We start from the raw sequence: 25,088 nt of genomic DNA, 5'->3' as shown, positions 1-25,088 counted from the left end.
ATAACAATGTTGTTATTTGTATAATATGGGCAGCTCGTGGAAACATAATTGTATGCCACATTTTCTGACTTTCGAGTAAGTATGAAAAGAAAGTTCATCATTCCTATGCAATTCGATACAATGGCACATACCAAACAAGTTTCCCTTGTGGTTTAATACCAATCCGGTCCACCTAATAACTTAATTTTACCAGAAGTGACAATTATCATGATGTTCGCTAAATCCTCTCGTATCATGATAAAAACGAAATGAATCTTTAAGTTTTATGTCCCACGATTTTGCCGGTTAGGCTAAAGGAGACGGTGATGATGAGAGATGAGTGAAATGGTGGAATGAAGAAAGTTTGAGGAAACGGGAGAATCCCGAGAAAACCCACGAGCACGGTGTTTGTCCACCACAAAGTCCACACGGCGCGAGCTGTGATCGAACTAGGGACCCCAAGCACCGGAGGTGAACGCTCTACTACTGAGCTACCGCGTCCCCCCCACACATCATGGTAAATAAAGTGATGACTTCGCTTCTTCATATTTTGTATGGCCGGAAATTCTCTTTTATCTTATTCATTGGAGGCAAACGTTCATACAGATTTAGACTGGACTGCAACTGAACACGTGTGGTTTATTGTTCAAAAGCCCTGCAACTCTGCAAGTAAACAAGTTACCACCAAACAGAATCTGTAATCAGAGGTCCCTCCCTACAGAGGTTCAGACTTTTCTTTACTGAATAGTTTTAAGCTCTTTCCTTTTTTATAGGAGGCAATAAAAATAGGAGAAGAACAATATTACTTTTCTGCGGCAGTGTGTCATTTATTTGAGCAAAGCTATGGTAGTCAAAATTTGCAGACACTCCTCAAATAACAGGAAGAATCGCACAGCTATTTACAAAGGCAATCGGAAAAACAAGTTCATTTCTCTGCTTTCACGAAAATATTTACATGTGTGACACTTTGCGTGCTGAAATTAATAATAATAATAATAATAATAATAATAATAATAATAATAATAATAATAATAATAATAATAATAATAAGTAGTAGTAGTAGTGTCATTGATAATAATTGTATTGTGTATGTATAATACTTGAAGAGAGTACTTGAACTACACACACGATTAGGCTCGATTTCGCTCAACTCGAAACTCGAACGAAATTCAAGTCGAGTTTCGAGTCGAGTTGGAGGAAATTTTTCGAGTCGAGTTCAAACATGTCTGTTTCGAGTCGAGTCGAGTTTCAAAGAAAACTTGCTCGAACTCGCTCGTGCCCATCCCTAATTTTTACAAACCAACTCACTACCAATTTTCCATATATAGAAAAGTGCCCCCCCCCCCCACATAAAGGAGAATTTTAAAAATGCTAGGACACATTCTGTTTATTTTCAATAAAGAGTTAATACACTGAATTTCAGCTCCGTAAGTTTAACGGGTTGCGAGATACTCATTTTTTTTTCGCAAAAATTTGAACCCGCACTACCTCCTTAGGATATTATGCATTATAATAAAAGCAATATAACATCCCAATTTGGATTAAGGCCGAACTATATACCAAAAGTAATTTCATTTGACTTTGCAATTTGACCGTGATGATCAGGCACACATAGTTACATGCATTTTTTTATATATTACAGTGATTCAAAAATGTATTTTTTTCCCAGTAGTTAGCTCTAAAAACTCACAGGTCTCGATAGCCAAGTTGTAGTGTAAGTCCTATTGCTATTATTACAATTAAAAATATCAATATCCAAAAGTGCCTGAAGTTGTTTTTTCACTTGGTTAGATATACTCACCTCAGGTAGATAGACAGAAACAAGTGGAAAAGGAAGGGAAATGAAGGTCTTGAAAGTAAAACAGAGACAAATTTACCAGTCTTCAGAAGATACTATCTACAATGCAGTGAGCAGAGAGGGTCGGTAGACCATACTGAGTCGGTGGGTTGCAGTGGGTCACGGTGGGTGGTGGGTCGCAGTGGGTCATGGTGGGTGGTGGGTCACAGTGGGTCATGGTGGGTGGTGGGTCGCAGTGGGTCACGGTGGGTGGTGGGTCACAGTGGGTCATGGTGGGTGGTGGGTCACAGTGGGTCACGGTGGGTGGTGGGTCACGGTGGGTCATGGTGGGTGGTGGGTCACATTGGGTCACATGGTGTTGACCCACGACCCACTGACCCACTCAGAAAACTTGACCCACTGACCCACCGACCCACTGACCCACTCCAACTCTGATCCACACTCTCTTCAAAACAAAATAAAATTTACAATTGTAATAAAACAAGGTTGACAATATGACGTGATACCCTTATGCTGTGAACGCTCCATATATAAACACAAGTTTCAGCAGTTGTTATAATAAAAACCAGTAGATGTAAAATGCGTAAAACTAGTTTTTATTTCTCAATAATTGCTTTCCAATTTGTTTCTGAACTAATATCGATCGTTTTCGATTATTTTTAGAAATCAACCCTATATATAGAAAATGCCCCCCCCCCCAATAAAAGAGTTTTAAAAAATGATATTGAGATCAGAGCCAAACTATGTATATGCCAAATGTCATTTCAGTTGACTTTGCAATATGATCATGATGATCACACACACATAGTTATATTCAATTTTGTATATAATAATTCATACATTACAGGTGATTCACAATTTTTTCCAATAGTTAGCTCTTCTAAAAGCTCACAGGATGTGTTTGAAAAGTCAAGAAGTAAGTCCTATTGCTATTATTATAATTCCAAATATGGTCAATTGCCTGAAGTTCTGCAAGAGTGCCTGAAGTTCTTTCTTAAATAGAAACAAATGAAAAAACAACCAAAAGGGAGGCCTTGGAAGTAAAAGGTAGAGAAATTCACCAGTGCTCAGAAGAAGCTGTCTTCAATGCTCTGAGCAGAATGGGTTGGTGAGTCAGAGTGGATCAGTGGGTCGGCGTGGGTCAGAATGGGTTTTTGGCTTAGAGTGAGTCACAGTGAGTCGCAGTGAATCACATCCTATTGACCCACGACCCACTTACAAATCTTGACAAATTGACTCACTGACTCACTCCATCTCTGGAGTGCACACACGTATAAAGCAGTCATATATTTATCTTAACCTTCCTGACTTTACTTAACCTCCAATAATTTAAGTTAATTTACAAAAAATGCAATAAAGCAAATATTAGTGACAAATACTGTACAAACATACAGGAATGTATTTTGAGAGAAAGAAAATTGATTTATATTGCGTGTGTTACGTAACAATGCTACGAGGTGTCATTACTGTTGGTATAACTCATTTAATCCTTAATCAATAACATTATGTATATATATATATATATATATATATATATATATATATATATATATATATATATATACAATGTATGTGTGTTGGTGCACCCTAGAGATTAATTCATAATAGATTAATTTATTCTTGATTTTAATCTACAGAACAAATGCTTTTAATGAAAACATGGGGCCTGTTGCCGTAGATGGCTAAAGGCCGTAAATAAAATTCCAACTTCAAGTGTAACTGGAGTAACTCACCGACAATGGCTGATTTAACACGTTTGATAACAGCGCGTGTAATGGGTTATTTATAAACGCAGTTGATAGAGCCTGTGTAGATAAGTGGGTACCGTGTGTTACTGTCGTTCTAAGGATTCTGTGTTCGAGTCTGAGCCTAGACTGAGTTACATTTTTTTCAAGGAATTAAAAACTATGAATGATGTTCGCGTTTGATACTGAAAGAGATTTATCCTATGAAGGGAGAAAAACCAAGACAATACAGGGGGCAGGGGGAAAGACGGAGACTGTTTATCCTTAAGTGTTAAAATTTAATTTATTCCCATGTCTTTTGCTCTTTCCTTTCCCTCTTTTCTTCTTCTCTCATTTTGTTTAGCTTTACATACTTTTTCGGTCTCTACATGATGCGTATTATTCTTTTCATTTCCTTTGCATTAATTCCTATCTCTTTGATCTTAAAGTGAATGGAATTTCTGCAGATTTATCTCGTGATTGTTTCTCTAAGTGATGCTCTCAGATAGTAATACTTTTCCCTCCAAATGGAGGAATATCCTGGCATGTTATGTTTTCGGGCATGTATTTGCTGTCATGTCGGTTGTCCAACTATCAGACATACAGTGAAACTATTCTGCTACTGGAAAAAGCTATCATTTCTTATGTATCCAACCTCCACTTTTTACTGTCGCTGACTGTACCAGGGTTGCTTTGTTTAAAACAGAATGTTTAAAACAAGTGATTAAAACGTGTTTTAAACAATTGATTTTGTTTAAAACAAATTTTGTATACATTTTAAACATTTCGTTTTAAACACGTGTATATTTTAAGACTTGTTTTTAACATATGTTTATTTTTATTTTATTTTTGTAAAAAAAAAATCTGCCAGAGAAAGAAAATTATCAAAAACTGCCACCCATTCTTAAGACTATTTTCTTCCCATGTGATTGTTTTGATTTCTCGTGGGTACAGCAGGTCAATGTGCTGATCTACAATTTATTTTTTCCCCGTACATTGTGTTCTTTAAATGAATCCCAGTAAACTTGCGAGAAAGTGTCGTAGTCGAAGATTGGACTACTTGTAGAATTGATATTAAAGAATAAATAAAGTAATTATCATGGAAACAAATTTTTGTGTTGTATTCAGAAAACAAACAAAATGTTATTTGCTAAATTGCGGTTCTGAAATTAAAATAATGCAGACATTCGTTGATACAGTACATGTTGGTTTTTGTGTTGATTCGTTGATTCAACTTGGAATCGTTTAACATGAGTTGTACGGGAAGAAAAAAAGGATATCATTTGGAGCAAATTTATTCAAATAACTTAAACTCCATCAGATGAGCAAATGACCATACAAGCTCGTTGCAAAACGTGTAAGAAAGAAATAGAGAAAGCAAAGAATGAAGAACCATTATGAAAAATGCAATGCTGTGAAAAAACTGGAAACCCAAACAAATGGAAAAAGTGTTGATCAGAAAATAGTTTCTGATGATTCTAATCTCAGTGATATGATTGACATGCAACTGGGAACTTCAGGTAATAATTAATTTTGCATCAACAATATATTTTTCATTATATTATGAAAATTTTATTTCGTCCCTCTTCCCCACCTCAGTTCTGAATTCTCTTCAAAACTTTACACCTTGGCATAGCTTGTATGAAGGGACCAGGCGAGAAAGCGCAAGGTATGGCAGTCGCCCGTGTAACTAACTATTAAAGCGTGATACTTATTGTAACATCAGCGCCGAACGTCAGTGTCTAGGACAATTTGATCTCAATTCGTTTGTCTGTCTGCATGTATGCACCACGCTGCAGGGTGCTATTTACAGTCTTTTAACATTAAATTTTGACGGTAGAGGCATGAGACGTCAGAATTTGCTGTAGTGATTTTTACTGCTATCCGACGTAAAATTTTAAAACTAGTGGTTCGGATCCCACTTTAAACATAAAGCCCTGTCTCACATAGCCTTGCTACTAATACAAAACTGTAATCAATCAAACTAAACAAACTAATTTTATGCGATTCGAACAAACTTTGGTTGCAGGATAAATTTGACTCTAACTCAGCTTTTATAAAATATTTGTAAATATGGAGCATTCAGAGCACAAGGGATCCAAGTCCATTTTCAGAAAGGTTCACTTTTCTTTAGCAAACGTAGTATCTTTGTAACCAAGGATACGAAATAAATGAAACAAAAAAACACGTGAAAGTGTGTGGACTAGAGTTTCATAGGAAAACCGCTAGACAAGGGCGTTGATGGAGGTGGAGAAGGGCTACCTTTCCCCTCCTTGCGCATAAATTTTAGCTATCAACATTATATTGTGTATGCTGCAGCGTGGGAATGATTAACAAGTCAAGCTCCGAATGCTATAGTCAATGATGCATAATTACATTAAAGGCAGGGTATGTCCAAAATAATACACCAACGGAAAACGCAATATTTTCACAACTATGAATCCGAGATGAAAGAAAGAAAAACTACATGACGAGATGCAATCTAGAATTGTATATGATTGCCTCTAGAGAAGGGCGTTAGTTTAGAGGTCATCCGCCCCCTACCCTGAATTTCAGATTTTGGGGGCAGTAATGCAGATTTAGAAACCTTTTGCTGAGCAAAGTCCAACATAAAAATTTGAAGTCCTTACACCGAATAAATACGGATTTTGACTAGTTTTAATCCATTTCCATTGGCCGCAAAGAGCGACAGGCCTATATTGCTCTCTTGTACATTTTTTGGCCCAAGGATTCCGAATGTGGCTCTACTTTCTGAAAATTGTTCCTAAGCAACCTTCCAGTTTTAATCATCCGTATGTTCTCTCCGTATTTATTCGGTGTAAGGACCTAAAACTTGTTCGGTTAAGGACCTAAAACTTCTTCTGTTGGATTTTGTTTATCAAAAGATTTCTAAAACACCGTTTCTGCCCCTAAAATTTTAAATTCAGGATGAGGATGGAGGCGGTTGCTCTCCTGTTCCACTGACGCCCCTGTCTAGTGGCTGTCATATGAAACTATTCCACGTCCTTTCGCATGGTTTTAGTTAGATTTGTTTGGGACTCTTGACTGCGAAGACATTACGTTTTGAAATAGAATTCATTTCCTGAGCAAAACTGAACTTTATTGAAAATTGACTTGGATCCATTGTGCTCTGAACGCCCCAAATATTACTTTTCTTCAATAAAACATTGACTCAAAAAACAACCAATTACATAGGCTTACAGAGAATATTCTAAAGTTAGCATATGAAGTGTGCTTCATACATTACTTTCGAAAATTTATTACTTTAAAATAATTAGCATCAGTGTTCTGAAATAGTAATCCAATTTTGCAACAAAAATCACACCCGCTTCCAGGAAACGCGAGCTTAGCTCCTAAAGGCATAACTTTCAGAAGCAGTAACTCCGAAATGACTTGCTTTAGGACTAAAATAACCACACAATCGTATTTCTGGTAACATTCTAGCCATAAAACATGTAACATGGCAACCTTTGAATTTGAAATTTCGAATAGCAAGGAAAGATATCCAGCATGGTGCTTGATAACACCATCTGATGTATCATACCACTTCCAAGTTTCATCATTCTCCCTTAACTCGTTCTCAACACACAAGGATGGTAAGGGCTTTTGTTTTGCCACGTATATTGATAGATTGTGTGAAATCTCCATAGTGGCTAGATTTTAAAATCTACCCGAAGAGCTTATTACAAGCAAGAAAGTACTTATGAGAGTCACTGCTAAGAGGTGTAATAAAAGGGGGTCGTGATATGAAACAACTTGAAAATTACTCATCTATACTGAAATATTCTGTACCCAACACAATGTAGTCTTAACCAGGATAAAATAAATGGAAAGATCGGTTGGAAGAGCTAAAAAGTCTTAATAAATACGTTATTACACGATTTTGAAGTATGTTTAAATCATGTTTTAAACAATTCAAAATGTTTAAAACATGTATTTTTCGTGTGTTTTAAAACATTTTGAACACATTTTTCATGTTTTAAACACGTTTTGTTCTTTTTGAAAAAAAACTGTATTTTTTCCAACCCTGGATTGTACGCGTAAAAATCAAGATTCAAGATGTCTGATGTACGCCCTTGTCATTGCTATTGGTCAGAAGAAATACAAGAACGTAGATGTGAAACGACATAAGCAATATCAACATCAATCTCAATATGTTGTGGACCTAGAAGTGGATGCGTTATGTACAAATGCAGGAGTGCCAGTGTAAATGAAATTCGGGAATTCCAGTCTTATCTTAAAGAATATAAAATTACTGTGTATACTAGTTTCTCAGGCCATGACATCATATACGAAGGACCTAATGAAGAAAATCGCATTCTCATAAATTTGTTTTGTTTCGCTGGACATTTTCATATTATCCATTCTTTAACTGCTTGTTTCGCAACCAAGTTCTATTGTGAAGCGTGCCATAAAAAGTATGATCATCGTAACAGACATGTCAAAAGATGTCCTGTATCATGCTCCAAATGTTTGCAAAGATCTGATGTGACAAGAACCAAACGCTGATGTGCAACGACTGGAATCGTTCATTTTACGAAGAAGAATGCTTTAATAATCATCGAAATGCTCCATATCATCAAGGGGAACCTGTATGTAAAATAGTGAAACAATGTACTAGATGTTACAAAGTATATTCTTTTGTGCACACTGGACAACGCATTCATGACTGCAATGAGATCTTTTGTAATGTTTGTAAGAAGATTGTTCCAGGGTCGCATCAATGTTTCATGCTTCCTGATCGACAATGCTTAAAACCTGGTGTTCCTTCACTCATGCATACAAAGAAAGTCTTATTGATTTTCTACGATATAGAATCCATGCAGGACAAAAACATTGGTGATAACATGTTTGTACACGTTCCGAATTTATTGGTTGCACAACAAGTATGTTATGCATGCGTTGAGACTGACAATATGCAGCAGTCTTGCAGTACGTGTGGTCAGCGACAGCATATTTTTCAAGGAGAGGATCCGATTTATAATTCTCTTCAGTACTTACGGGAACGGCGTCCCAACATAAATAAGATTTCTGCCTCGCTCACAATTCGAAAGGCTACGATGCTCATTTTATTCTAAAGACTATGTTAGAACAATGTCAATGAAGACCTGACTTCATATTAAATGGGACCAAGATACTAAGTTTAACATTAAATAATCTAACATTCATTGACTCTTAGAACTTCTTACCTATGGCATTAAGCACATTGTCGAAAGCATTCAATTTACCTGCAACCAAAGGCTACTTCCCCCATTTCTTCAGCACCAAAGAAAATCAATCGTATATTTGACATGTTCCAGAAACGAAGTATTATGGTGCAAATGAAATATCCGTTGAACTTGAAGAGAGGAACAAGTTCATGCAGTGGTACAACGACCATCGTAATGATACGTTTGATTTTCAGAAGGAAATTATCAAGTATTGCATTTAAGATGTCAATGTACTGCGGCAAGCATGTGTTTCGTTTATGACATCATTTGAAGCAGAAACCAAAGTGGATCCATTCTTGGAGACGATAACGATTGCAAGTGCTTCCAATTTAGTATTCCGTCAAAATTTCCTCAAGCCCAATACCATTGGAATTCTACCGGCACATGGTTATCGATTAAGAAGTACCCATTCGATCGCTGCAATGCAATGGCTGGCCTACATTGAAAAAACCAAAGGTAAACAAATCTTACATGCGGCTCGACAAAAAGAAGCGTTTATTGCGGGATTCCGTGTTGATGGTTACTACCCAGATGCTGAGACGTTAGAAGAGCACGTCTATGAGCATGTCGGATGTTTTTATCATGGTTGCAAATCATGTATTACTTCAGGACGTAATCAGCCCATCACGGCAATCCAGAAGACACCATGGAATTCCGTTATGAACGAACGCAACGAAAAAATGCAAGACTGCGTGAATTGGGATACATTGTACATGAAATATGGGAGTGTGAGTTTAAACAGTACTTGAAACAAAATCCAGCAATGACGACATATCTCAAGAATCAACCGTACATGAATCGTAACCCCTTAAATCTAAGAGATAGCTTTTTGGAGGCAGGACCAATTGTGTGAAATTGAACCATCAAGTCGACGAAAAGCAGGAAAAAAATCAGATATCTTGATAGTGTTTCTTTGTATCCGTTCATCAATAAGTCCGCTAAATACACTGTAGAAAATCCTAGAATTTATCTACAGGGAGACGAAAATATACCACCAATAAGTAAAGTCAATGGTCTGATCAAAATGACGATATTGCCAAGTCGCCACCTTTATCATGGTCTTCTCCCATATTGATGCAACAAAAAATTACTGTATCCACTGTGTGCTGCGTGTGCCGAAGAAATGAACCCAGACCCTACAGCAACATGTACGCACTACGATCAGGAGCGATGCCTCAATGGAACCTGCGTATCATACGAAATACAAAAGGCAATAGAATTAGGTGGAAATCTTTGAAATTTGCGATTATGATATTGAACAATATGACCCCATCACGAAAATAGGTGGTTTGTTCACGGAATACATCAACACGTTTCTAAAATCAAAAATGGAAGCTTCTAAATGGTCAAGTTCATGTGTCAACGAAGAAGAGAAAACGAAATTTATACAAACCATCCTGGAGTGTCAAGGCATTGCTTTGGACCCGGCCAAAATTGAAAATAATCCTGCACGGAGAAGTATATCTAAGCTTTGTCTTAATTCTCTATGGGGCAAGCTATCCCAACATACGACCTTTAGCCAGACCACGATCGATCGGCCTGAAGAATATTATAATAACTCACTTCCCCCGACAGTGAACTACATCAAATTGTTCCCATCAATGATACCATGCTGTATGCGTTCTGGGAGTACAGCGAACATGTGCCTGTTCAAAATCAAAACACCGATGTCGTTTTAGGTGCATTTACAACATGTCAGGCACATCTGGAACTGTACAAATACTTGGAAATGTTGCAGGAACGTGTTTTATATTTCAACACTGATTCTGTAATATTTACAGAAATCCGGGGGGCAGCCAACCACTGAACCTTCCACATATTTATCAGATGAGATAGATCGGATGTTTATCAGATGACATGGATTCTTTTGGACAACGAGCCTACATCAAGATATTTCTTAGTGGAGGGCCGAAAAATTACAGTTTAGAAATACATAATCCAGACACCAACGTCACCAGCTACATATGGAAGATTAGAGGATTTACCTTAAACTACGATGCAGAACAACATTTAAATTTCAACACCCTAAAAGAAATGATTTTCAATCAATGCAGTGGATAAGTCTCCATTTCCATCCCTTATAAAATATGCAGGACCAAAGATCATACTATTGCCACTCGCAAAGAAGAAAAATTTACAGCATCCAGTATACAAAATGGCGATTTAGAGAACGCAATTCGTATGATACGGTTCCGTACGGGTACGTTAAAAAACGAAAGCTGGAACAAGAAAAAGAAAATGAAGAAAAACTGTAAATACCCAAAGAGGCCACCATTCTAACAGTCTTCTACCTTTTTCTTTTTTTCCCCTGATCATAAAGCAGCAACACCAAGAAAAAATGCAGCCATCTTGGTGTTGCGAGTTCATAAAGCAACAACACTGCCATGAACAGAAGAAAATGCAGTCATCTTGCACCCAGAGGAGGAAGAGGGAACTGGCGAAAGAGTGCTACACATTCATCTATTACGAGTATTTATTTCTCTTATCAATATTTACTCGTTTTTTATTGTTTCAGGAAAAAGAAATTTGTAATCTATTGCTTCATTTTTCCTTTACAGGACACGTCTGCAAGACTCGAAGATAATGATACGCCCAAAGTATTCATTCACCTAGATTTTGTACCTATTGTGTTAATAAAATTGTATGAGAAATCACATACCTTTCATTAAAATACAAGTTGAAAAAATGTTTTGTTATTTCTTGAAACCCCGAACACTCATTTTCAAATAATGTTAATCTTGAAAATTTGGTTTGAGAATTTAAGGTGGAAAATTTTCCCAAGATTTGTTTAAATGATTAGTTTGAAACATTTCATTCGAAAAATTGATTTAAAACTTTGTTTCCAAAATTTGGTCTTTAATTTTTAGTTCGAAAAAATTTTGGTTTGAAAATTTAGTTCGAAAAATTTTGTTTTGCAATTTTTTGTTACAAATTTTTTTGTTCGAAATTTTTTTCGCAAAATTCTTGCACTCTGTGGAACCGTTTCAAAAAGAATCGTAGCAGTTTAGGTTTTAATAATTTGGCAACACTGTTTCCATCAATGAAGCGCTTACTGAGCAACAAAACGCTGAACGTTTAAAAATCGCTCAAGCTCACAACAATGTTTGGTAAGAGTTCTAACAATGAACCAACCGGATTTAAGCAAAGCATCATCTCTTCAGTTGTTCTTTTAGCAATTAGGATGCTCCCCATTTCACATTGTTAGAAAATAAATGTATCGTTTCAGAGACATGCTAATTCAAGTAGAAGATTCTGTACTCAATCTCCACACGTGAACATATAAGCTGGGCAACTTCTCCATCAAGGTAAGAACCATCTTAACTATCAAAGAGAACGATGATATTTAAGGTGAACTTCAGTACATAATCAGTACAGTAACAATAAAAGGAAACGTAATTCTAAAATCACGATCAAGGGTGGATCGCCTGATCTCATGACGTCATATCATGTGACATGAAAATTTAAATTTCTTACGTTGGTGGAGTCTAAGATCATGTGACTTCAATCAACCAATCAGAATCGAGGTACCAAAGCACTCATCAAAGAGAATACCCATAAAAGAAATGAATTTCAAAAATTCAAAGTGAGGCATTCCCCACAAAGATGACTCATAACGTTATACCATGTAACCTATTCACCGTGTGGCGGGTTTAAAATCGTGTGACCTCTATCAGCCAATCAGTATCGTAGTACCAAAGTACACATCAAAGAGGATACCCGTAAAAGGGAACGAATTTTAAAAATCCCAGAACCTAAAATCACGTGACCTCTATCCACCAATCAGAATCAGGTATCAAAGCATTCATCTTACCCTTAAAAGGGACCGAATTTCAAAAGTCCCAGGGCTTAAGATCACGTGACATCTATCAGCCAATCAGCATCGTAGTACTAAAGCATTCATTTTACCCGTAAAATGTAACGAATTTCAAATATACTAGGACCTAAGATAACGTGACATCTATCAGCCAATCAGAATCAAGGTGCCAAAGCACTCATCGTACCCGTAAAAGGGAACGAATTTCAGAAATCACGGTCATAAAAGAGAATGAGGGATTAAACACCATTAATGGTGATGAAGACAAGACAAGACAAGACTCTTAGCATGTTAGAGATGAACTACTGAAAAAGTAAATACATTCTTGATGTGAAATAATTTGATATTATACCGAATTAATTTTATTTTATGTTCGTTTCAGTTACAATATCGAACGGATTTCTTCGAATTGAGTCAATCAATTTTCCATTTGCCAGCAAGTATTTTTTTTTTAAAAAATCATATTCATCTTTACCAAAGTAAATGTGAATAACATTGCTGATAAAGAACTGTATGCTCGTCATTTTTCTGAGAACAAGAAGAATAACACTTAAAATTTATGATGAAACTTGAAGAAATAGTTTTTCTTCTTACAGCCTCTGTTAGAATTGCCAAACAGATTATTACAAATGCCGGACAAAATTCAAGATGACAAACCTCAAGGGAAATTCAGACAAAACAGACTAAATTCAAGCGACAGAACTATAGATGCAGATTAATAAAAGAATGATTATTTTTTCTTTAACTGTTATGCATCTAAAATGTTATCTCAAATTCTTCACTTTACGGAAATATTTTTTTTTAAATGCTGAAAACCCAATAAAAGACGTAAGACTGTTATAGTAAGTATATATTTCACATTTTGATCTTTATTAAAAAATCTTGATCAGTATTTCAGAATTAAAATATTTATACATTACTCAAAATAAAAGACTACTATATGCTACCTCACAAGAACTACTTTTTAAAAATCAAATAGCATCACAGTTACTTTTCGTAATTAAAATGAATGGTCTTACTGCAATATGCTAAACGTATTTCAAATGTATTAAAGATATAATAAATACCCAGAACTTTTCATATGGGTATGTGTGAAAGTAATTAAAGCTAATCTGCCCTTTTATTATAATATATTTACGTTTTATTGACTTTTCAGCATTTTAAAAGAAAGAAAAGGATATTTCAGTTAAAAAAATACGGATAACATTTTAGAATATATGACAATTGGAGGGAAAAATAATCTTAATAGGGTGTGCACTGGTACAACCAATAAGTACTCCTGATTTTGCCCTCTTCAGAATTTTTCTTGTATTTTGACTGCTTGGATTTAGTTCCCGCCCTAATTGCTACAGCCATTTTATACATGAGTTCCGATCTGCATACAAACACGCTAGGAGTCAAGCTTTTTGCTGCTGTGTTTCCCTAAAAAATCCCTTCTCGCATAGAATTCCCTGTCTCTAAAATTATTCAGAACGGAATTCCCATTCTGCATAAAGATAAGATCATTTAAAATATTTTCTACAAAGTCCTAGAGGGCTTTAAGTAGAACAAGAATGAATCTTTTTAATATTGCCCCCATAGTTGGAAGGGTTTAAGGAATTTATTTCCGGGGGTGTCTGAAACTTTTAGGAGGGTGTTAGGGGGTGTAGATAAATCACTGGTTCTGTGTGCATAGCAATTGCACTTCAAGCTTCGGTCGTAGTTAGAACCGACATTAATAGTAACTCCTGTCCTTCATAACCTTAGTGTTCTAATGCTGCTTGTAGACGATCCAAGAAAGCTTGAACAAGACCATTCAATACCTCAACAAGACCTTGTTGAAGACATTTGAACAAGTCTCGAATGAACTTGAAACAATTTTTAGATCGTCTAGAAACAGTATAAACTATAAAATTTTCTTTAAAGACCCCGGGAAAATAAAAAGTTAAAAGTTTCCAAGCATGTGAAGAGCTGTGAATTTTGTGAGTAGTCGTTAGCAACACTGCTACATATGTTTTGAAAGAGATGGAGAATGAATTGTTTCATGAAATTCATCGGTAACGTGAAAACCAGACGTTCTATGTGAAATGTAAGCATTATTTAAGTTAAAAAATTGCTTTAAACACTCTTACAAACAACTCAATTTAATGTGGTCTTACAGATTTCTGTATTTTGATAACTATCCTCGACTCTCGTTCAAATTAATTGGACTTAGCACCATTTTAACCTTTTTTTAAAAATCATTTGGGGCACGATAAGTTTAAGGATATTAGTAGAAATATCCAAAAGGTTTAAATAAACTAACTAGTCACATATAGTGGTAATTGCAAAGTCCTATCCTATTTTAGAGAACCATAGATGAGTTAAGTGGTGCAGAGTAGGTTCAGAAATAACTAAACTAATCCTTAACATGCCTTAAGCTACTCTACGCCAGAAAGGCCTTATAGATTTGTAAAATTTACAGAAGATATACCTTGTTATTTAAAAAGAGGAATAAAAATAGTTGTGAATCTTAATAATCCAACAGATAAGCGAGGAAGGGGAAATTGTGCCCCTCCCCTGAGTTTATAAATTATTGTTTTTAATCGTTTGTGTACTAACTCGTTTGGCTAAACTGTCGCATAGGCCGCCCAGATGAGACCCACATAAATCCGTTTTCAACGTTATATTACTACTTAACCGGTATCTGTTCTTATTACCTAGAATTACCCCATTTTCATTTTTTTTTTTTTTTTTTTTTTTTTTACCATTATTCACTGGTAATCACAAATATTTATTTTCATGCTTCATTTGCGCTTTCCTACACATATTCACATATATAGCAAAATTAGTAACTTGAAGCTCTTTAAGTGTTACAAGCTACGCACTACTCAAAGTACTGAAGGAAGGCATCCTTACCTTCTCACTGCGATGTAGGATGTAGCTTCGAAAATGCTACTAAGAATTCGTGAATGATACCATCCTTACTTGTTTCAAGGTGGGGACGTTTGAAAGTGCAGTACCCTATCAAACACTTTCGAGTTAAAGAACGCATACGAAAATACTTCTTTCCGTCGTGCTACACTTAAGATTCACGAAGGCATTTGTGCTGTATCGCCAGACCACATGAAAATAATAATAATAATAATAAAGTATCAAAATGTACTACATTTGATTAGATTAGATTACGTTACATTACATTCGGTTAGGTTAGGTTGAGTTATAATTCAGTTACCTTCAAAACAGAGGCGCGTAAACTTTTACACTTTGGAATAGAAAATGGGTTCAGTCGAGCAGAAGGTTCTACCAAATAGAAAATTTATACGTAAAGTACGATGTGAAGCATTTTTTGTGAAGGAATGAGAGTGTGAATGTAAGTCATTAGTGTATATTGAAATGAATTTTGAGTGATAGTGAAAGTATTGTATGTGTAAGTGTACTCTTTTACTATCTTACCGTCGTTACTGCTCGGGCCTCATTGCTGTGCTCCTGCCCTGACTCGGTCAGAGAGTATTCGTGATTTTTAGTGGCCACCTAGTACAAGTTGGCTCATGTTTAGATTTTATGCCATATATCCACAGTGTGTTTACATTGAGCCCTCCTAAAGTCAATCTGCAAGTAGTAATGGAGCTCCTCATTTAGTGTATGCTCTTCTAGAAGAAATGCAAAGGTCTAAGCTAACCTGAAATTATAAGAAAAGTGTCAAAATTTGTTAGAACCGTCTGCTCGAACAGTGCCTAGAAAATTACTATTTGTGTACAAATACATCGCCCGGATGTGTGGCATAAAAACTACAGCACAAAGGACACGAACCGGCCTGTGTTAGGTGGCCACTAAAAAGCACAAATGGTATGTAACCAAGTCAGGAAAGGGCAAAGCTAGTAGACTTGGGCGTAGAGAGCGGAAGTCCATCTTGTCTATACCTCCTATACGCATGTTGTAGATCTTTAGAGAGAAGGGACAAGATATGTTGATGATTTCTGAATTCTTCTTTTCCATCTTTCTGCAGAATCTGTGAATTCTTTGTTTTTTGGAGATGTTCTGAACATAGCAATTTTGTCCACCATAACATGTTGGAGTCAAGTGTGTTGACATCAACTGGAAAGCGAACCCAAATTTTTTTACATATATGAATCAGAAGGTTTGATGAGGCTCCCATTATATTTCTGCAATTGGCAAGAACACTTTTTGCAAAAACAATCATATCTTCATTTGATACACGAAGTCCACTACAGTGGACAAATTGTTGCAGACAAATGTGCTTCAAGTGGATGCCGTCCACTACATGGAACATGTCTGTTGGGATTATTTCTGTAGATAAAAGAACAAATCATGATAATATCATGATGTCAGCTTGTTTCAGACATTGCAACAAAGAAAAGAAAAGATAATCATTTGTTTGGCACGCCTCCCGTAGAACATATCAGCAGATATTCCAGAAGAACTCGCCATGCCTCTTTTTTGCCTGTTTCAAGCGTGAACTGAGGATTCCACACCCCCGCTTTCAGAGTTTCACGCTAGATGGCAGAAAAATTAAGATCGTCATGCCACCCAGTTAACTGCTATTGACGAACAATGCACTTGAGTTGCGCGTGGAGAGTTAGAACAGAACACAACTGTAACCAATCAGCAATGTCCACTTCAGTGGACGTTATGCACAAAAAAGTTAAAATAGGGAATCGGGAACGCCTGAATTCTTCTTTCATATCTTGTGGAATATATGTATATGTAAAGAGTTTCTGGTGCAATTTGAATTTTTTGTTAATGTTGATCTGTATGAATTAATTTATTTCATGTTTCTTTTAGGCAGTAGCCCTGTAAAAGAGTGAGAAATATTAAATGTGATAATGGAGGTGACCACAGTAGAACATTCCATTCCACGTGATATATTAGATGACTTAAGCAGGTAATTTTTTTTCGTTATTACTTGCTGTACGAGTTTAATACCCTAATGTTCAATAAAATAAGACAATTCGTATAATTGTTAGATTGGATTAAATTAGAGCTTAGCGTCAGTTTAACTACCGAGGCTATGTGAGGTGAAGACCTAAAGCTTAACCTAAGATCCGAACCATATAAGCTTCCACCGGAAATCTAACCTGGGTCTCAAGCGTCAAAGACGCGCACCTAACCATATAGCTACGAGAGAGCTCTAATGCGCCTAATGAGTTAGAATTAATTCAATTTACGCTTTACATTTTTATTTCGTAAGATTTTTCGATCCCATATTTTCGGGTTGTTAATGTTTGTGTCTTCAGTCTGTCAGTCTTGTATTTGGTTCCCAGATCTCGTATTTTTTTATGTTCACCCAGAATCATGATGCAGTTGGGAGTCAGACTTGAATTAAGAAATAATAGATAGCAAATCAAAAACTCTTGACATTTGAAAGTGGGCGTACTGATCTCACGTCATTTACCCCACTTCAGTGTATATACACTTCGTCGACAAAAGCCCTTTATAAGCTAAAAAAGCTCATACTTTACAATGAAGTGTTTAAATATGCGAATTAAATCAAAATTTACACCGTAGGAATTAGATTAGGCTGCAAGTCTTGATTTAAAACACGATAGCTACTTAAATTACTAAACTAAACTGGCAGTAATCTAACATTTCAGTGTCAGTCATCGTTCAAAATTATTTCAAATTCCTGATATATTTCGTAATTTCAATATTTAGAATTGTTGAAAGTTAAACTTTGAAAAACAAATTATTTTTGAAATGAAAAAAAAAAATAATAATAATAAGACTCCCTAGGCTTTGTGGCATACTACATAAAAAAAAAAAAAAAAGTTTGATACTTAGGAATCTCATGTTTTTTTGTTATGGGTCTTCAAACATTGCGATTTTTAGCTCTCGCTGTAACCATACCGGAGCTTATAGTTTCACTTCACGTGTGAATGTATGTGATACTTTATTCATGGTAATTACTAGCCGGATGTGAACCAAATTTGGTTAGTGAAAAATGCTGTATTTGGCGACCGGGTTCGGTCAGGGACGCTCAGCGCGGATTGACTCTCCTTGTAGGTGGTAACTACTGGCCGGATCTGAACTAATTTAGATGGACAAGTAGCCCATAGTCGAAGGAATAAACACCGTTGTATTTGGTGGCCAGGTAAGGCTTACTTTTTCTCAATTTAGGCTCAGATCCGGTATCTGATAATTACAACCGAAATGGGTTATCATCCTTGCCATTTCTTTTTTATTTTATTTTCATATCCATTTTAGTATTGGAAAATAGAACAGAAAAGGGGGAGGGAAGGAAACAAAACCACAGCACAAAAACGAGAAGAAAACAAACAAAAAAAATTCTATCATAGTGCTATACTAATTTGACCTTGACTCCTACCTTTCTAAGTAGTTTCTATCTATCTAGTCACAGTAAACACCTATCCTTATAATGAAATTACCATCACTAAACCAGGGAGCAAATGAGCAACAAAATTTTACTAGCTCACATCCCACAATAGAAATCATGTACTTACCTTCGGTATAATATTAAATACTGGCCCGCACGGATGAACCACTCGCCGCGGGCGAGTAAACCAGTGGTTATTTGCATCTCTGCACTAAACTGTCTAGCCTAACCTAACATAATCTTATATATCCTAGTTAACCTAATACTAGTCCTTAGACCTAATCTAATCTAGTTTGAAACATTATGTTGTTAAACACACTATCTAAGGTTATCTATTCTTCTATTTATTAGTATTCAGTAGTGATCATTAGCTGCTTTATTGATAAATTTTGATTATGATTTTTAATTAACTTTTTATCTTTTATTTGATCTTCTTCACATAATTATTTGAATCAGTCATGTTTTTTAATTAACTTTTTATTTATCTTTTATTTGATCTTCACATAATTATTTGAATCAGTCCCTTGGTTTATTAGTTTTATTTATTTTACAGTTCTTTCTTGATTAATTATTTGCAGTTTTATTTATTAATTTTTATTTATTTATTTAGTTTCAATTTATTATTAATTTTGATAATTTCTTCAATTGATGTTGAACTCGTATTCTTGTTTTTTCTCTGTATGATTTCGTTTCCTCTATATCATTTTGGTTTCTCTCCCATGTTAAGCTAATGCCAATTATCACTAATTTTTACTTGATTTTCCCTGTATGATTTTTTATTCCATTTAGAGATAGCACTAATTAAACACTGATTTAGGCACTAACACTAACACTGATTAATCACGTTACTGCACAAGTTTTGCACTTCCACTGTTTGACACACTCTTTAATAGTCGTATCTATAATAGTTCCTGATTAATGTGGTCTAAATTGAGAACTGTACCTAATTTTCAGTGTCCATATCGTATATCTCATAACTGTGGGACTTAAAACATAAAGATTTTTAATGGTTAAAGCAAAAAGCAATAAAGTTGACTCGAGCGCGAATCGAACCGGGGACCCTTTGCACGCGAGTCGTAGATGTTCCTAACTCTACCACACTGTCACTTGATAACTTCACGTGTCGTATCATATGTGCGGCGAGTCGGAAGCTTTAAGACGTTTTTTCTTCGCTATTTCTGGCTATTGCGCTCTCCCAGTTTGAGATATTAACACTTTAAATGTGTGCTACTGCCTCGCAAAAGATGGCCCCGAAGTTTATTTACCATAGTTTGCTTTCCCTTTGTCAGTACCTTGTGTATATTTCCTACTCGGTTATACTTGTTTTACAGTTATTTCCAGTAACCTTGAACAACAGGGACACGAACACACACACATCGAGAAGATTCAAAATTCCGGAAATCGAACCCGGAACCCCGTACCCCACAGTCGCGTGTGCTAGCTACTAGACCACACAGGCAAGTTGTAAAGCAAGTGCGTTTTAATAATTCTACTAGAAATGTTCGAGGCGTAGATATGCACTTGTAATACATTGAGTTATTTATTCGAGAGAGGCAAAGCACTTTGCATTGAATCCATTTCCTTGTTTTGTTTTTATTGTGTTTACTGTTTGTATTTTTCGTACAACGCATGAAGAAACAAAAACATTTTTTGCTATGAAATCGAAGAATACTATTTAGCTGATCACAAAATATAAATCTGTCGGTGAAGTGATATGGTGTAATGTGTGGTTTGTTATTTTTATACCGGCTTCGTGGCTAAGCAGTTAGCATACGCGCCTTTGGCGTGGGAGACCCCTGGGTCGATTCCCGGTGTGGCCTCATGTCATTCGGATTCTACGTCTCATGTAGCGTCGCTGCTGGAAGGGACGTTAAAATCAAATCAACACTCTTTTTATACCATCAATAGCAGCAAGGGGCAGACGATACTATCCCGACGGCACACATTACAAAGCATCGGACGATTTGCGACATTAATTACAAAAGCTTCAAGAAAAAGAAGCTTTATGAACATTAAGTTTCTTACATACAATATTCAATTGTATAGGGCCTATTACTTATCTTTTTTATTTAATTTATGGGGCACGGTGGCTCACTGGTAAATCGCTTACCTTTGGTGCGTAGGGTCTCTGGTTCAATTCCGGCCAAGTAAGCTTGTGGTGGACAACATCGTTTTCTCGAAGTATTCTCGTTTCTTCCCCCTTTCTCATTCCACAGATTCTTATATCATTAGTCTTGCTATAATCATCTCCCTTGCAAAAAAGGGCAGGGTTGTAGAACACTGGTCCGCATACCAATTGAGTCGTGATAAAGAAAGTAATCAACCTGGGTTACTAACCCGCCTTCACTCGCTATCGCTCCCTAGGCATTACTATACAGGGTTCCTACTGGTCAGGGAAAATGGTTCTGGTCAGAGAAACTCAAGAAAAAAGACTGGAAATCAGGGATATTGTATAAAATATGTTTTTCTAACATTAATTGTACACCAATTTCAGTCTAGCCAACCATTAATGATCACAGTATGAAGCGTTGCTCAGATTTTTATCAGGGTGTCTGCTGATACTGTAAATACTGGAAATGTACTGGAATTTTGATCCACATACTGGAAAAATCATGAAACCGGTAATTTGTCAACAATACTTTTTTGTAATTGTTTTAATAGTCTTAGAAACAATTTTGTATCCATTGAGACTAATTTTTTCTAAAGCAAGTGTTGTATATATTTTGTAATTAGATATTTAAAGCAATGGGTGGAGTGAAGGGCTGTGAGGGGAGTTGGGAGGCCCTTTACAAATGTTAAAAAAATCATTGTTTTTCAAAAAAATCAAGGTTAACTAAATTTATTAAAAATAAAGTATTCTGTTGATGGTAAAACAATTACAAACCTGAAATCATCAAGAGTGTAATTATTCCTAAAGAACTTTTAAAAAAATCAATGTATTAGGTACAGGAATTTTGCTAATAGTTATCCTGAATATACTGGAAATATACTGGAATTTTGAAAATTAAACTCAGTAGACACCCTGTTTATGAGTGGTAAGCAGAATGTACGTATGAGAAATTGATTACTATTTGTCTCTATAGAATAAATGTTCTCATATATAAATATTCACAGTTATTTATTCCTTATTTATATGTCAACGACATCCGACACCTGTCATGAAAGTCAGGGAATTTCCTGCCAAAGGCCAGGGAAGGTCAGGGAAATAGATTTCTCCAGATCAGTAGAAACCCTGCTATATAAGCTGTGTGTTGAAAGGTGATAAAGAAAGGAATCAACCTGGCTACTAACCCAGATTCACCTGTATGTGCGGGCCAGCATTCAAGAACCTTCCCGCCTACAGGGCGTAATATTGGAACGTTGAACTGAAATATTTCATTTTTTATTTAATTTAGCTCTTTCCCATAATATTTTACCTAATATAATAATAAAATATTATCAAGTGCTCACAAAGCTGGGAGTGAGCTCGGAATCTAGTGTGTCACAGACACGAGCTTCAATATAATATTATTAAATATGTTTCACTACCAGGTCAGTGGTTGAATGTTTCATAAATGTTAAACTAAATTCCATGAACATTGAACAGAAATAAGTAAAATGATGAGATTGACAATTTAAACTGCACATTTTTGCAAGGCTGGCGGTGTAAATATTTACTTCATTACGCAAACTCTGTTTCAAATACAACCATTATTGTACACTTCACTTCCATAAACTTGTTCTTACAGCAACTATATTGATTTCCTAATTAAATCTAATGTATAGATAATTTCGTCTTACAAAGCAGCTAATATTCATGCTATAAAGTATAAAACAAGTAAACATTGGATGTAAATAAGTAAGAAACATAAGATATTACAGATTACTGGAGTTGCAATTTAATTCAATTTTAAACAGTATACATTTTCTATGTGATTGTTCAAATCGCTTTATAAAAATCCAGATTATGAATTATTACAGTAAATTTCTTAATTAAAAATACAAGCATATATATTTTATCTCTCTCACACAGACTCCCACTCTCACTCTCTCTACATATACATCTGTATATTGCAATAGGTATCAAGTATCAGGCACATGAATAATTTTCATTTTGGACGTATGGTTTAAGGTTGGTGTTCAAATCAGAAATTTGTTCTCATTATAACAGATGTGGTATTAACGTTAATGAGAAATGTTGACTGTGAATAATTGTTACTGAACTTTGAAACCTGACAGTTCATCTGATTTTGTTTTTTCAAGCACGTCAAAATATAAGTTTATGTTTTAAAAAAAATGTTTCCCTATATTAAAAAAAAAAAAAAAAAAAATCTTTCCGCAAGCAGATTTGAATTGCCGCCCTTCTATTTGAATTTCAACAGCACTACTAAACCCGCTTGACCTCCGAGGCAACTTATGAAAGGATATGTTGTAATATTGCTAATAGAGCGCTCCAATCGCAGGTTTACACTTAAAGTTTTAAATAGTCATTTTCTGTCTTTTTTAGTAATTTCAACTGAAGATATTGATTGATTTTGTATATTGGAACTGTGCATGAAGTATGAATTGTATGTTGATCGCATAAATACGTAGTTTTCTTTTTAGTTCATGTTTCTGTTCAATAACTTCACATGTTAGTGAGTGTTCCTAATATCTGTGTACTGTGTCGAATCATTTTCCTTGTAATTTCCCCGGAATATGCTTTGCGTAATTATTTGACAGACTAAAATTTCCTAAGAATAAAGGCCTTTTGCTTACAGTTTTCTTATTTTGCTTTATTTCTCTCCAAAATTATAAATAATTATTCAGTATTACACTGCTTTGTTAATAAGGAAACCACAAAGAAGCGATAATGTATGAAGAAAACTGAGTTATTAATGGAAATGTGGAAGTTACAGTATATGCGAACTTCTTTATTGGTGGTGGGGGTGACAGTACAATAATCACACAATTTTGCTAGCATAGGTAGAAAGAAACAAAGGATTTGTAAGTTACGATTGCTTCGACTCAAGTTCTGCTGATTATTTCACTTATCTGAAACATAAATCTGTAAATAATAGTTGCCAGAAAAACAGACATTTGGAAAAAAACATGAAAAAGAACGTCGTCTTTAATTTAAAAAAAAAAAAAAAAAAAAACCAGAAAAAAACCAGAAAAAAACGTTTCAACACTACAAATACTAATTGTGTTCAAAAATTCATTTCAAAGGGATTGCTCGTTTACCGTTGATGATGAGACTGACAGCCTCGAAATAGTTTTTATATATTAAGAAAAAGTGGGAAATTGCACCTCCTTCCTTGGGAAAGTATATATACACGCTGTGCAACCAATGGAAAATTTTTTGGTTTGCAAAATGATAGCGTATTTTACTTTAGTTCTTTACTGATAAAGACACTCGAAAAGAAATAAGTACTAACATTATCATAAATATCTTTCTTTCGTGCAAATATTGTGAAGTGAATTATGGGGATCACTGTGATCGCCCACTTTTATATATTGGGAGAATAATAATATACTGCTACTGAGAAACTGTCACGTTTGAAAAGTACCTTGGAAAAACATAACATAAATATCAGGAATCTACCGACTTATTTTTATTCTAACATCACATAATAAAAGAAACCTGAAACCCTCGTGCTTTACTATTTAAGGCATATCATTGAAATTGTATACCGTTTTTAAAAAAATCGGGGTACAAGTGATTTAAGTAATAATATATATATATTTGAAAAAGTCGTGATTTTCTTCAATTCGGCCACATGAACATTCAAACTTCGAATTCTTTCTCATATGATTATTTCAAAATCTTTATTCTTTCTCGTATGATTATTTCAAATTCTTTATTCTTTCTCATATGATTATTTCAAATACCTACTAGTCGCAATGCAGAAAAGGAGTATTAAACTAAAAGGAAACCTATTCCCATCAATCTGTTAATATTTTTCAATGATGATATTAACTAAGTTTGTATTCACTTAAGCATATAAAGAGAAAGCAGTACTACTGTAGAACGAAGGATGCCTATAACAATGTTACATTAACCCAAGTAGATTTTTATTACCACAGTAAAGAAGCACATTTATAGCTGAGGAAGGACACTTTAGTGTTAATTGTTTCTCAGAGCAGAAAAGATACCGATAATGTAAATCTTTAAGCAACATTGTTTCGTTAAAGAATTCGTATTGATGAAGATTACAAATTGTTGCTGAATCGTCTAATGTCAAGGTTGTCATTACAACTAGTTTGTTACACTTATGTTACTAATTTTGTT

The 25,088-nt window shown here is 35.2% G+C and overlaps 1 protein-coding gene across 1 annotated transcript in view; it reads left to right on the top strand.

The window, feature by feature from the left end:
- The first annotated feature begins 14,459 nt into the window (after positions 1 to 14,459).
- The window catches only part of DCP2 (decapping mRNA 2), a 53,119-nt gene continuing 42,490 nt past the window's right edge, over positions 14,460 to 25,088 (top strand). The window contains exons 1-2 of the mRNA XM_081734103.1: positions 14,460 to 14,593; positions 17,290 to 17,389. Of these exons, the coding sequence (XP_081590229.1) occupies positions 17,331 to 17,389 (59 nt within the window). The 5' untranslated portion in view covers positions 14,460 to 14,593; positions 17,290 to 17,330. The remainder of the gene's footprint in view (positions 14,594 to 17,289; positions 17,390 to 25,088) is intronic.

This window comes from Thermobia domestica, chromosome 12 (genome assembly GCF_964235325.1).
Source record: "Thermobia domestica chromosome 12, izTheDome1.hap1.1, whole genome shotgun sequence".
Classification (NCBI taxonomy): Eukaryota; Metazoa; Arthropoda; class Insecta; order Zygentoma; family Lepismatidae; genus Thermobia; species Thermobia domestica.
Note: the sequence above shows the minus strand (reverse complement) of the source record. Positions and strands in the feature narration are given on the sequence as shown.